Raw genomic sequence first — 13,507 nt, forward strand, 5'->3', positions numbered from 1 at the left:
TGTTGTAGGGTTTTTTTTTCCTAACATGCAAAGCAAATTTTAACAAAAGCCCTGTTCTTTCTAAAAAAAGTATGTATTTTGGCAGATGTCAATGTTTGGGTGGTCTTGCATAGCTGTTTCAGGACTTCAGGAGAACCAGGGTTGAGAGTGCAGGTAGAGGCTGTGCCCAGCCCTCATAAAGGGCTCCAGCAAAATGTTTCATGACAGATATTTTTTGGCCATTCTGACCTGTCTGATTATGTAGAGGGGTCCTGGGCTGACACCTGGCTTAGGCAACACCAGGTGACTCTCCAGCTCTGCGCTGATGCTGAGGAGCAAGTATAGTTGTCCTGCTGATCCCAAGAGCCCAGCAGTTCTCTGGGTCTGCCTGTGCTGACCATCAGAGGCGTAGCTTTTCCTTGAGTTCATCAACCAGCCTTGGCCACGTGCATGGAGAAGTCTTCAGAGGGCGATGGACTGTCACCTCTGCTACTGCACTTTGTCAGTCTTTGCTGGGGGGACCTGCTGAAAAAGTGTTATGATGGTTTCTTGGGGTGTTTTTGGTGTCAGCCTGTTGCTTCCAGTAGGAGAGGAAATGGTAATGTGCAATGTGAAAGTTTTGCAGTGATCTGGACCAGACAACTGTTCAACAACTGTGTAAGCATGGCTGCTGGAGGAACACCTGGACAGGAGCTGTGCACAAGTGAAGAAGAGGTGTACCTGTGTGGTGCAGCCCTGGTGCACACAGGACCGGTGACCTCTCCAGGTTAGTGGGCAAGGGAGAGCTAAAGCCATCAGCTATATTTCACTTCTAAGGCTGACACCCGAAGGGGGGGGAAAGCCCCAGTGTGGCAGTGGGTGACACAAGTGCAGAGGGAACAGTCCAGGCAGCCTGTCACCATTGTGGGGATCCAAGTGAGACAGTGGAGGAGTGGGGCACATGAGCAGGAGGCGTATGTAGGGCATGGGACTCCTGTGTATGTAGGGCTGGAGGGATGTACAGGGAGAACAGGCAGCATATGGATGTAGGTGCAGGTGTGAGGGGCATCTCACACAGTGTGAGCAGGCTGTGGGTGTGCACGAGGAGGGCTGTGTCTGTGGAGTGACCTGTTGTTCCTGCCCAGGGTGGGGACAGGATGGGGGTGTGTGAGGAACACTGTGTGTGTGTGTGGACAGGCAGCATCTGCAAGCACAGGTGGTGCCTGTACATGGAGGCTTGTGTGTGAATACAGGTGACACATGAGAAGGGCTGTGAGTACAGGCAGATGTGTGTGTAAGAACAGGTGGAGTGTGTGTAGGGCTGTGTATACAGGCAGGGTGCTATGAGGAAGGCTGTGTGCAAGTACAGGCAGATGCATGCGTGAGGAGAGCTGTGTGTACAGACAGATCTGAGCATAAGTGGTATTTGAGAGAGAGAGAGAGAGAGAGTGTGTGTGTGTGTGTGTGTGTGTGACTGTACGTGAGCACAGGCGGTCTGTGCATGTGAGGAGGCTCTGTGTGTGTGAGGAGAAGCCGTGTATGTGTGTGTGTGTGTATGAGGACAGGCGGTCTGTGCGTGAGTGTGTGCAGGCAGCCTCTGTGTATGTGCGAGGACCGGCGATCTGTGTGCACACAGGCAGTCTGACCCCGTGTCTGTGGATGTACACGCAGTCTCTCCCTCTTTCCCTCTCTCCCTCCTCCTGTGTGTGTGTGAGGAGCCGTGCGGCCCCCAGCCCCGCTCCCTCCCGTCCCGTCCCGTCCCTCCCCTCGCGCAGCCGGAGCGCCGCCCTCTCACGCCGCGGGCGGGCGGCTCCGGCTCCTTCCCCTCCCTCCCTCCCTGCCGCCGCCGCCGCCGGGCCCCCTCCGCCGGGCCGCCGGGCCGCCGCCCCGCCCTCCGCCTCGCTCCCTCCCCGTCCGCCGGCGCGGCCCCTTTAATTCCCCCGCTCCCCTCCCCCGCCGCCCGCTCCAGCCTCCATTTTCCAGCGGATCCGGCACCTGGAGGCGGCGGGAGCGGCCCGCGCCCCGCACTCGGCCCGGTCGCGGGCATGGCCGCCAATATGTACCGGGTCGGAGGTAAGAGCGGTCCCGGCGCCGCCGCCCGCCCGCCCGCCCCGCGCTGCCTCCCGGTGCCTCCCGCGTGCGGGCGAGCGGCGCTCGGGGCCCGGCGGGGCAGGCCCGGGGCGGGGCGGCGGCACCGGGGGGGCCCGGGGCAGCCCGCGGGGGAGCCCGGGGGGGCTCCGGGGGCGGGAGCGGGGCAGGGGCCTGGGGGGCTGCGGGGAGGAGAGGCCCGGCGTGGGGTTAAACGGGGTGAGGGGCTGCGGGGCCCGGAGCGGGGCGATCCGGGGTGGCTGAGGTGAGGGGTAACAGCATCGTGGGGCCGTAAGGGGCTCGGGGGTGCGGGGAGATGGGGCGTGTAAGATGCGGGCTGGTGGGGGCTCGGGAGGTTTGGGCAGGTCCAGGATGGGGCAGGGGGAGGTGGGGGAGCGGGCTGGAGCGGGGCAGCCGTGGGACCGGGCCCCGGGATGGGGGCCGGGGAGCAGCGGCTGCTCGGATGGGCGTCATGCGAGGTTGTCGGAGTGGGGAGCCAGGAGGAGTTGCTGAGATAAGGAGCACAAAGATGGGCAGAGGCTGCTGATAGACCGGGGGGCTGGCGTGAGGCACGTCCTGCAGATCTTGGCCTCCCCTTCCACTCTTGCTGTTCTGTTGTATGCTTTTCCATTAGTCTTCTATTCAGGGTTGCGCTCCTGTCTGATTGTCCTTTGTTTTGGCTCACGTGAAGAGAAGGGAGAGGCGATGGGGTTTGGGACTGCATTTTATGGAATATAAACTGAGGGTGGTCTGGCATGAATTTGTGCTCGGCCATTTTCCTTCCTAAAAGCTGGTCCGTGGAGCTTCCTTCTCCCCAGGACTACAGGATGTACGGGAAGACGTTTTCGTGGAGTTCCCTCCTTTTCAAAATGCCTTGTTTCTTGTGGAGTTCTGCAAAACTGGAGTAAAGTAAACAAGGCAAAAAATATAGCAAAGGTGGCCAAGCCATCCTGTCTGGCTGTGCTCCATCAACAACTACTTTCTGATCTTTCTGCTGTTCTGGCCTACCCTTACTTTGTGCTCTGAAAAATGCTACTTCTTTTGTCACGTTCATACTATTTTTTTGGTTGTGCCTGGTTTTGTAGCGGGATAAGGGATGACTCTTGGCTGTCCCAGCTTTGTGTCTTGGGTTGCTCCAAGCTGATAGTGTGCATGTAACGTTGTGTTGGGATGGACATGCTGAGAGCAGAAGGATAGTGGGCAAGATGAGTTGTGAAAATTCACCCTGGTGTGACTTGCAAAGGGAGTTGTTTCCTGGAAATTGTTGTTCGTCTTTTAACGGCCAAGTCTTGTGGGGAATGTCATCTCTTAGCATTTTGTATGGCTAAATCTGTACTGTGCATCCCACAGGAGGTGGGAAGGCACCTCTGGAGGTCTCTAGGCCAACCTCATGCTAAAAATGTCCTGTTAGAGCAGAGTGCTTGGGGCTGGGTCCATCCCAGGCTCTCTCTAAGGGTGGTGATGCCATCCTAGCTTTGGGCCCTGTCAGTGTTTGACCATGCTTATAGCAAATATTTGTTTCCATGTGCCTAGTTGGATTTTCTGTTGTTCAGCTGTTGTCCCTTTTTCCCTTATCCCTCATCCTATTCCTGCTTTTAAGCAGGGCTGGCTGATCCTTGAGGGGTGCCATTAGTAATGGGCAGCCAGGTGAAGGTTGTAGCTGCTGATCATTATCTTTTGAGCCACATTGGAGGTTTCCTCCCACCTTTATTGTCCAGTTACCCAAGCATTTTGGTTCAAAGGATGCTGTGGGAGACTTAGCATGGCCTTTGACACAAAGTCCAACATCCCCTGCTCTCCCCTCAGCCACAGAGCCAGTCTCCTTGGCCCAGATAGGGGAGTCACGTTGGTCAGCTGTAGTTTGCCTTTGGTATATCCATTTTGGCTGGTCTCAGTTACCTTCTTGTCCTTCCTGTACTTGGAAATGGTGTCCAGGATTTGCTCTGTAGCCTTTCTGGGCAGAGGACAAGGCAGGTGGCTGACAGCCAAGGTTACAGTGCTCCATTATGGCTCATATGGATGAAGTCTTGATTTGATGTATTACCAAGATCAACATATGGATGGATGCAGCTGTTTCTGTGTGAGCACTCTGTTCAGCCTGAGCCCAGGGGTGTGTATTATCGAATTGTTTCTGACCTCTGGTGCTGGTATCTCCCACTAATAGCTTTGTGCACTGAAGTTGTGTGTGAACTCCAGGGCAGGATTAAATCCTGAATGGGATTTGTGCATAGTCATTTCATACACTTCCCACTGGAAGACAAACACTCAGCAGATAATCTGTTATTACTCTTGTGACTGCCTTGTTGTGCCACATGAACTCCAGGCCCAACAGCTGCCAAAAGCAGCTTCCTCACTAGAGATCAATACTACTCCTAGAAATGTGTGTTGACTCAGAAAGGCTGGTCGTTGCTTTTGGCGTGGTCATGAAATACTGTGAATTTTTGTATTCAGAAGCCAGTGGGTGGGTTGCACCGCTCTTATAAGTCCGATTTTAAATGTATAGTTGAAAGATCTTCCAGAGGACAGGAAGTGTCTTGCTCTCTTGACATGCAGTAGTTCCTGGGTAGATGAGCTGAGGATCCTGGACTATGGGGGTGAGGGTGGCATGCAAGTCTTCTCTGTGTTGAGTGAGCATGCTGGGGGCTTAGGAGCTGCCCCTTGAATGTCAGGCTCTCTGGGTAAATTGACTGGTGGCATCAAATTGTTTGGAGAGAGCAAATGGTTCCCCTGGTTCCTGTAACGTTTCTAGTGGTGTATTTCTGATGGCAAGAGAGTTGGTTTCCAATACAAATGGGACTGTCACACGCTAGCACAGCTCACAGGGGATGTGAAACTTTTGAATGTGTAGGGAAGATGCCAGGGTGTCACATTCCAAAATGAAGTATGGGATCTTACTCGTTGACCAGAAGGAAATCCTGGAATTGCCTGGCTCCAGTGTAGCAGAAGTGAAGATTTTCTTAACAGCTGCTGTAGAGCCATGAAATAAACGGCAGCATGATGAGAGTGGAGATAGTGGACTGGTCTGCATGATCACAGACCGTGTGGGAATGTTGGATAAACACCAGATCTGAGAACTTGGGACCTCCCAGCTGGAATTTGGGGCCTCTAATGAAAAAATGCATGTGGGAGAGATGTTCATTGTACTAGCTTGTGCCAGGCTCCACTTTCAGGAGAGTGCTGTGTCAGCTGCCTGGAAGAGAACAGGTCATCTTGGTATCAAGAGACTTTCCAACAGCTATTCTGTCTCCACCTTCTCCAGGAGAGTGTAACTGTAGTGCGACAAGTATTTCTTTAGTGGTGGCAATTGACTATGCCCCTGTGGCATTCCCTGGATGCAGTGAAACAATGACTTTTTGAATTTCCATCTTGCAGTGATTTGAGGAACCTAATTTTTTTCCACCTTCCCTCCTCCTCACTCTTTGTTTTTTCCTGGATTATTTTTAATCTTGCATCAGCCACCCAATCTGGTTCACTGTGGGACTGTGTGAACAGCTGAATGGTCTCAGTGGGAGGGCTGGTAACAAGGGGATGGGGAAAGAAAGGAGAGGAAGGATGGAGGAAGAAGTACTGAAGGCAACACTTTTGCTGAGACAAATGTCAGTTTATGCTTCTAGATGAAAAGCTTTTTGTACATTCTTGACTTTTTGCTTGTTTGAGAGAGTACTTGGCTAAAAAATTATCACTGTTTTTGAGTCTGTGGTATATTTAAGGTATGTTTAAATGGCATCAGGAGATCCAATTACAAGTCAGCCAGACACATCAGTACTTGCTACATCTAACATGTTTAAGGTAGGAGAAATGATGACCCACAGTGCCTGATGTGGGCACCTAAGGTTCCCAGCAGCTTTATTCCAGTGTGCTGGAGGCTGAAGCTCCGCAACTTACTTGGTGTTATTCTCGTTCATTGCTTCCTTCCTGGTGGTGGTGTGCCTGCCTGTGCTGCAGTCATACATCTTATTTCAATGTGAAAAACTTGGGTTGTCCCCAAAGTTTTTAAGAATGGCAGTATGACATCATTTCTCTGTTATTATAGGGTGTTTAATTAATGTGTGGCTGGGGACTGTGGTTTGACCTACCCCCCATCCCATTACATAGTCCCACTTGGCATCCAGACTCTCGTGGCAGTGTACAAGTCTTGACATCCATACTCTCCTGGAGAGCTCTGAGCAGAGCAAATGGTGCATCAGTCCTCTTGACATCACGATAGTGTCAATAATAATATTCTGAGCTTTCCCTGGTAAAGAACTGAGAGCTGTTAAGGAAGCTTGCATAAAGTATGTTGCTGCGTCCAGATCTGGAGCAAATTCAAAGCATTTAACTGCAGGATCACATGTAAACCTCCTGTTCACTTGCTTTGTTGTCAGTGTGTATATGGTTTGGGTGGCAGGAGGGCTTACTGTGGGATATCCTTGTTTTGGTTGTGTTTGTTGGGGTTTTGTTCTTTTTTTAACTTTGCAGGTAACCTGAGCCGAGAGTGGGTTTCATTGAGAGAGGTATTAAATAACCAGTAAGGATAAAAAGGAGAGTTTATTCTTGAAAATTACTAGTAGGCTTCTGCAGTCGTTGGCCCTAATAAATTTAAGACAGCTTCTAGCTTATCACCTTTCAGCAACAGCCAGGCAGTGGGTTTCTTCATCTTTTCCTTTCATTGTTTCTAGTTGCACAAGTTTATCTTCTCCTGTGTTACAGTCTTCCTTTCCTTCCCTTCCCTTCCCCCTCTCCTCCATATTGGACTTCTTCAGCATTTGTTAGCCTTTTGTTGGGAAATGCTTCGTGGTGGACAGTGGTGTCTGCCAGCTTAGGTGTGTCTGGGGCTAGAGCTGTGACAACTGTGTCGATACATGCTCCGTGGATTTGTGATAGCTGTCAAACCCTTTGCAGCTGGTAAAATGGAGCTAAAGCACTAAGCTTGCTTCTGCCAAAGTGGGGAAATCCAGCTTTCCCCTTCTTGTCCCAGCAGGGTGGTGCTCACCTACTGCCTCTTGGGCCAGATTCGTGTCACTGGCCCATTGGAAAGTCAGCAGAGGAAAGGAGACAGGTTTCAACTGGGTTGGCTTCTCTAGTCTTGTTACTCACAAACTTTTCAGTCTTTATGGTGCCTGGGATTTCATGGCTCTGGTTCTGTGCATTGCCAGATCACCAATCATGATCCATGTCAGATGTGGCCCATGGTAATGTTTCTGTTAAGTTGCACGTGATGTGCTCTGGTTAATTTGGGGACTTCATGCTTTTCTGCAAGATGTGGGAGAACAGATGATACTTGACCAAGCATAAAGTTAGTGTGACGTGAAGAGATGATCCCTGATTTAGCACAGAGCTTGTCGTTACAGAGTTAAGTTGCTAACATCTGAGCAAATTTGAGCCAGCCAAGTGAGGCAGTTTCTGTGGATGTTTCTTTTGGTAGGGTGTTGGTTCAGGCATAGATGTGTTACTGTCCTCTCCTTCCTTCCTTTGCTGGGCTCACACAGCTCGTCATGGCTGTGCAGCGCAGGTCAGGGAATTGTTTTGGTTGGAGACAGTTTTTTGACCCGTATGAATTCCCAGTGGGGTTTACCACGTGCATGTGTGCCTCCTGCCATCCAGGGAGAGGCTGTCACAACTTGAGGGAGTTGTATGAGAGGGCAGGGGATGAATCAGCCTCACTGGCACTCTCATTTGAAGAAACAATTGCAAAAACTATGGCAGGAGTTTATACTTCGTCCATGTTTTACATTGTGAAGCCATGATGTTTCTGATCTGGCACTGAAACCCCTACCTCTGGACTTTATATTGTCATACTATGGCCAGAGCAGTTAATTCACATTGACTAAGTGAAGTTTAACGTTGCTCTTAAACAAACAAGCAAACCCAAAGAAAAAACCACAACATTTGTTTGTTTGTTTGTTTCTTGAGGGTGATACCAAACTTGGTGTCCAGGTACTTCAGAGGTTCTTGTTTTGCAACTCTTGAGATACTTGCAGGGAATAGGAGTCTGATTTCTTGTCATCTTCTGTGTTGCCTGAATATCTTTTGAAAAATAATGTTTTTCTTATCTGTCCTTAGCACTGAGAATTACAACGGAACAGGCTGTTCTCTTGGCTGCTACAGAAGATGATTGTTAGGGTGTAGCTTGAGGATACTCCTCTTCCGTCTCCCCCCCCACCAAATACTCCCCCATGATTTGAGGAGCTCTCTTCTGACTAGTTTCTCCATCTGCTCAAGTGTTTGTCTGACTCTTCTGTGAATTAGACCATTCTGCTCTTTTCTTACAACCTACCTTTGGGGGAAGTTTTTCTCTTTTTAAGCCCAAACTATTTCCATGAGCTGGTTCATGGTATTGCCCCACGAAGAGTGGTAGTGGATGCAACTGAAATTACATAGGCTCACAACTGCAGCTAATGTTTGTATGGCTACATCTTTGGAAACTGAAGTGGCAGAGGAGACAATGCAGACACTATGCGTTGTGCCCAGAGGCCTTAGAATCATGCTTAGATATCTCATGAAGAGCACAGATTAAAAAGTGGTTCTCCAGGAATGTTTAGCATATGCTTGTCCTGCTGGAGCTGGATGAGGTTGACTTAGTGAACCTGAAGGGTCAGTGCCACATGCAAATGTGCCTAAGTTACAGCTGGGGTATTGGGAGCAGATTAATTGAAACTGGTTTTCTTGAACTGCCATATAATTGATTTCTAACAGCAGAATTGCTTCTTTGTCCTCGGGGTAGTGCTTTGGAAGCTTAATTTTATTTCCAGGATTCTCACGGTCTATTTTCAAATCTTGTTTGTACACAGTCTCCTACCTTACCTTTAAGCTGGCATCCCTAGTAGCAGTTACTTCAGCATGGCACAGCTCTTACCTAAGAGCGACCCATGAAGTGCAGCTGACACCCATAACCACTCTGGCAAAAGGACCAGCAGACTCCTGTCTTTGATTTTTACCACAGATCATCTATGAGTGAAAACAGCCAGTGGTGCTGTGAGGAACAGAAAGAAGGACACTGACAATCTAAAAGTTGTGTTCTTTCTTCCATTACGTGACTCTTTGCCGCCTTCTGTTTCCACTCCTTTGGAACTTACACTTTTACTAGGAAAGGTACCATATGCACCATTTGTGCCTTATGAAGTGCTGAGATCTTCAGATCTCAGACCGTTGCTGAGAGGCAGAATACCTGCCTTCTTCCGTGGCAGAGGAGGAACATTTGGGAGCACACTTGGCCATCATGAAGTGGTTCAGAAGTTAATCGAGCCCAGGACCTACCTTGAGCAGCACTGACAGTGCAGGTGTTGGGAGGTGCACAAGAAAGCAAGCACTTTTGATAATTCTTCCAAACACTGTGGAATCTCCAGTGATTTGCTTTAAAACCTAGTCTATTAATTGTTTCTGAAATGGGAACCATTTCATATCTCTAACTTATCTATCTTACCTTTCTCACTTTCTCTTTGTAGTTTTAGTATCTATGTCTTTAAGATAGGGAACAGTGATCAGAACTTAATTATCTTTGAGACTTCTGTCCCTCTGTGAAATGTCTGAACAAAGGGTTCAGGAGTTAATAGAGAAGAACTAATGCATGGATAATGGAGTTGCATAAACCTTGTTTCACTAAAAATCAGGCAAAAAATGACATGAGATGGCTGGACAGGAATTTTTCCTCCCCCTGCCTTGACATGATAGAAAACAAAGAACAGAAGACCTCTGGGAAGTTCCAAATACCTTAATGTTTCAGAGTTTAAATTGGATCGAGCAACTGGCAGTTTAACCCAGCAAGTTGCATGTTATTAACTTTGATTTGTTTTGGTTTTTTACTTATCTTCAAAAAGATAAAGAATATTTCTTAGCTTGAGTAGATTTCTGCATGGTAGATACTTCATTTTTTGTTTGTAGCCATTACGGGTCCTTCAGAGGTTTGGTGTTTTAGTGGGTTTTTTGTTGTTGTTTGGGCAGTTGTTTTTTTTTGGTTGTTGTTTTGCTGTAATAATTCTTGCTATAAGAGGAGAGCTTGCAGAGATAAACAATTGTATCAATGTTTTTATAGGTCTGTTCATAGTCTGTAGTCCTGCTATGTGGACTTTGCCATGAATCCCTTCTCCTTTGGGCGATGGTTTGGGTAATATTGCACCTGGACTTCTGGAGGCGAGTCAGAAAAAGTGATGCATAGGTTTCATCTCAAAACAGCCAAGTAACTTTGGCTATCCCTCTCTAGTTCTGCACATTTGGAAGAAAATGTAACATGAACATATTGTTTACCATGTTAGCGTGTAGATAATCCTTACTCAAGAAAGAAGAGCAAAGCTGTCTTGATTTAACTGGGGTGCCTCAACTTATCCTTGCTAAATTTACTGATGATTTGCTGTTGATTGAATGAAGTGGAAATTTCTGCAGGAGATGGTGCTTGCTTTTGCCATGTCCTTCACTAATTGGTTATAGGTATTTCAGGTGTTTGTGTGCTTGGCATTTCCACACCTTTTTGAAGGAGTTGAGTGTTGCCCATAGCCTGTGCTGCCTCAACCTCAACTTGCTGCACCCTGTGCATGCAGTAATCACAAATACTGCTGTCCTGTAAATACAAATTGAGCTCGTACTGACAGTATGTCTTCAATACCTTGGTGGATCCATGAAAGACATTTGCTTGTAAATACCTGTTTTGTGTATACTGCTAGATCTATTAGACCTCATAATTCTTTTAGCAACAGAAACAACTGTTTCAGCGTTGTCTTTCTGGTAATGAAAATATTGTGCTGGTAAGGCTTTTTCTGTTGAAACTCCGTCTGCTCTGTAACTAAACATTTCATCGTGTTTTCAACAGCCAGAAGGCAGTGGGACCTGGGCTCTGCCAGGTGAGATTGCAGGACTGTTGGCTGAAAGTAGTGTTGCCTCTGCAACCTTCTCTTTCATGGGAATATGGACCAGAAGGGATTGTATTATCCAAAATATAATGTCACTGATGGTTTAGGGGCCAAGCTGGTGAATAATTTAAAAACTGGATCTTAATGAAAGAAACTGGCTCAAAGTTGAATTGGAAACCTAGACTATGAGAGGCATATATTTCCCATAAGAGAAGTCATAAAGTAAGCAGGTCATCATAAGTTTATGCACTCTCTTGATGCTCATCTTTAATTCAGGGCAGCAGCTCTGTGGATTGGGCAGGGGAAATACACAGCTGTGAAGTTACTTCTTTATCACGTGTCTGGAAATGCACCTGTTACCCAACAGGGGTAGTGAGTGTGGGAATGGAAAGGCTTCAGCCTCCCTTAAGTTCTGAGAACGTTTGTAGGCTGGTGAAGTATAGTGTGTAAGACTTTCTGGGGGAAAGGCAGGGACTATTCAGGCAGGTCAGTCCTCAGAAAGCACTTGTAGCTTGAAAGGCAAATGTACATCGGGAAGGATAAAAATACTTTTGGGCATTTTTGCAACTTGATCACCTAAAAGCCTGTAAGGTTATTAGGTAGCTCAGACATGTCTAATCTTATAAATATATGACCTCTAGACAGTGTGTGTGTTCTTTATTTTGCTGTACCGCTTCCTGATTTTTCTTTCCATGCACTGATGTAGACATAATCAACAGCTGACATGAAGAAGGTAGAGGGGGAAGTTATTTTGTAATAATGTCTTAAAAGTGTACAAGAGCAAAAAGAAATTCTGTTATGTTAATTGCTAATTGAGAACAATTATTTTACTGCCTTTATGAAAAATTTCCATCTTTTATGGTCTGTAGGCTACCATTCTAGTTTTAGCTGCTAGACCACTGCAAATGTTCTTGTGTCTGTGTGTTCTTGCAGTTCAGTCGGTACCTGTGTAATACAGCATTGCTTTCTAGCAAGTTGTGCACATTCAGGAAAAACATTACAGGATATAAAGGCTTTTTTGGGTAGATTTATGTACGTGGGTACTTCTGCTCTATAACAGCACAGGCAAGAGGAAGAACTACATCTTGAGTTTGAGTCAGAAGGTGACGTGTGATGGTCTTTACTGTCTTGTGGTATCTCCATACTCCTCAGTCATTGTTTTAGCCTTATCACAGATAACTGTAATGTGCATGAGTCATGCTGTTAATTATGATAGTGATGTGGATGCGTGGCTGATTAATTTGGGGATCGAATTAATGTGTTGTGAAGGTATGGGATTGAAACTCCAACCTCTCTTCGGGCAGTTGAGTGGTGAGGGGTTAGCTTCATGTGCTTTTTATGGTGGCTGCTGCGTATAAGGGTCATCCTTGTGGGATGCAGAGCAGTTAGACTAGTCCTTTTCTTCAATTGTGTAAGTAGGAAAGGAAATAAATCAGCAAGGATAGACAGTATGTTGAGCTCGAAGGGTCTGACTTGTTTTGCTTGCTATCAGGCTCTACTTTTCTGTCCCTAGACCTTATTTTTTGTTTTAGTGAACTCTTCCTTCCTGTTCTTAGTAGGAGTTGAGATGCCTATCTCCCTGTTGCCTAGAGATTTGCTAATTTTGTCTCCTTCCCCATCCCCTCTTTCAGTCCAGGGCACAGAGACCCTGGCAGTTGTGCACATACAGGATGTCTCTCATTGACAACTGGGTTCTTGGGAGCCTGTGGAAGGTTTCTGTTATCTTGTGTGTGTTTGTGCACATGCACCTGGGAGTAGTATTAGTTGGGTACACAGTATGAGAAGGGTGCACTTTCGTGGTGTGGGAGGAAGCTGGAGATGAAGGGAAGTGCTGCTCAAGGAGAAAGGTGGTGTTTTGGAGTGTGGGGACCAGTGCTGTGCCTCCTTTAAACCTCCTGTGCAGGAAACCAGCCTTTGTGGGTTTTGTTGCTCTTGGAGCAATTTTAGAGGACTGTTCTCACCAGCACAAGCATCAGTTTGGAGAGTGGTTTGTTGAACTTAAAATTTCCTTGTTGTAAATGCGGGAGAGTAATTCAAACAATTTTCTATGCAGGCTAGCATTTTAATTTTAGTTCAAGTATTTAAAATCTCTATGAAAAATGCAAATCAGCCCCCTCTGATCTGCTCACGTTCTGAGTCATGTGATTTGCAGAGTGCTCTGCATTACTTGCTGAGAGGAAGAAACCCTTTTCCAGGTAATTTGAGTAATGGGAAATAGGTCTCCATTAGTTGCATAGCTACTAGTGAAATGCTTCACATAGTTGTGGGATTAGTCTAAAACATGGATGAGATGTACTGGGCTGTGGATTTGTGTCATGGTGAAGTCATCAAGCACTGGCCTAAGCACACACCTCTACAGTGTCATGTGTCAGCTCCTGAAGCATCCCATGGGACAGCTTGGGCTCTGCCTTTCTGCCAGCAGTGTGCAATTGGCTGGTTCCTGTGAGGTTGGTTTGCTGTTGATCACACGGTGTGGGTTTGGGGATGTTCCTGCTGCTGACTGAGACAATGTTTAGGGGTTTTATTATTCAAAACTGTTGGATACCACTGTGAGCTATTCTTTGGTAAACCATTCATCTGTGATAAGCTTTTTTTAAATCCATGCCAGATTTTACAATCAATAAACCGTAGTTACGTGA

General features: G+C 47.2%; 1 protein-coding gene across 5 annotated transcripts in view; it reads left to right on the forward strand.

Annotated features, from left to right (window-relative positions):
• Nucleotides 1-1,860: 1,860 nt before the first annotated feature.
• MTA1 (metastasis associated 1) overlaps nt 1,861-13,507 on the forward strand; it is a 76,181-nt gene continuing 64,534 nt past the window's right edge. For 4 of the 5 annotated variants that reach the window (XM_027694632.1, XM_027694633.1, XM_027694636.1 and 1 more), the window contains exon 1: nt 1,863-2,031. In XM_027694632.1, coding sequence (XP_027550433.1) covers nt 2,004-2,031 — 28 coding nt within the window. In that variant the 5' untranslated portion in view covers nt 1,863-2,003. Of the gene's footprint in view, nt 2,032-13,507 lie in introns of all 5 variants that reach the window. The other variant, XR_003536100.1, reaches the window with a different exon arrangement.

The sequence above is a fragment of the Neopelma chrysocephalum genome, unplaced genomic scaffold (genome assembly GCF_003984885.1).
Source record: "Neopelma chrysocephalum unplaced genomic scaffold, ASM398488v2 Primary Assembly neopelma1_98, whole genome shotgun sequence".
Classification (NCBI taxonomy): domain Eukaryota; kingdom Metazoa; phylum Chordata; class Aves; order Passeriformes; family Pipridae; genus Neopelma; species Neopelma chrysocephalum.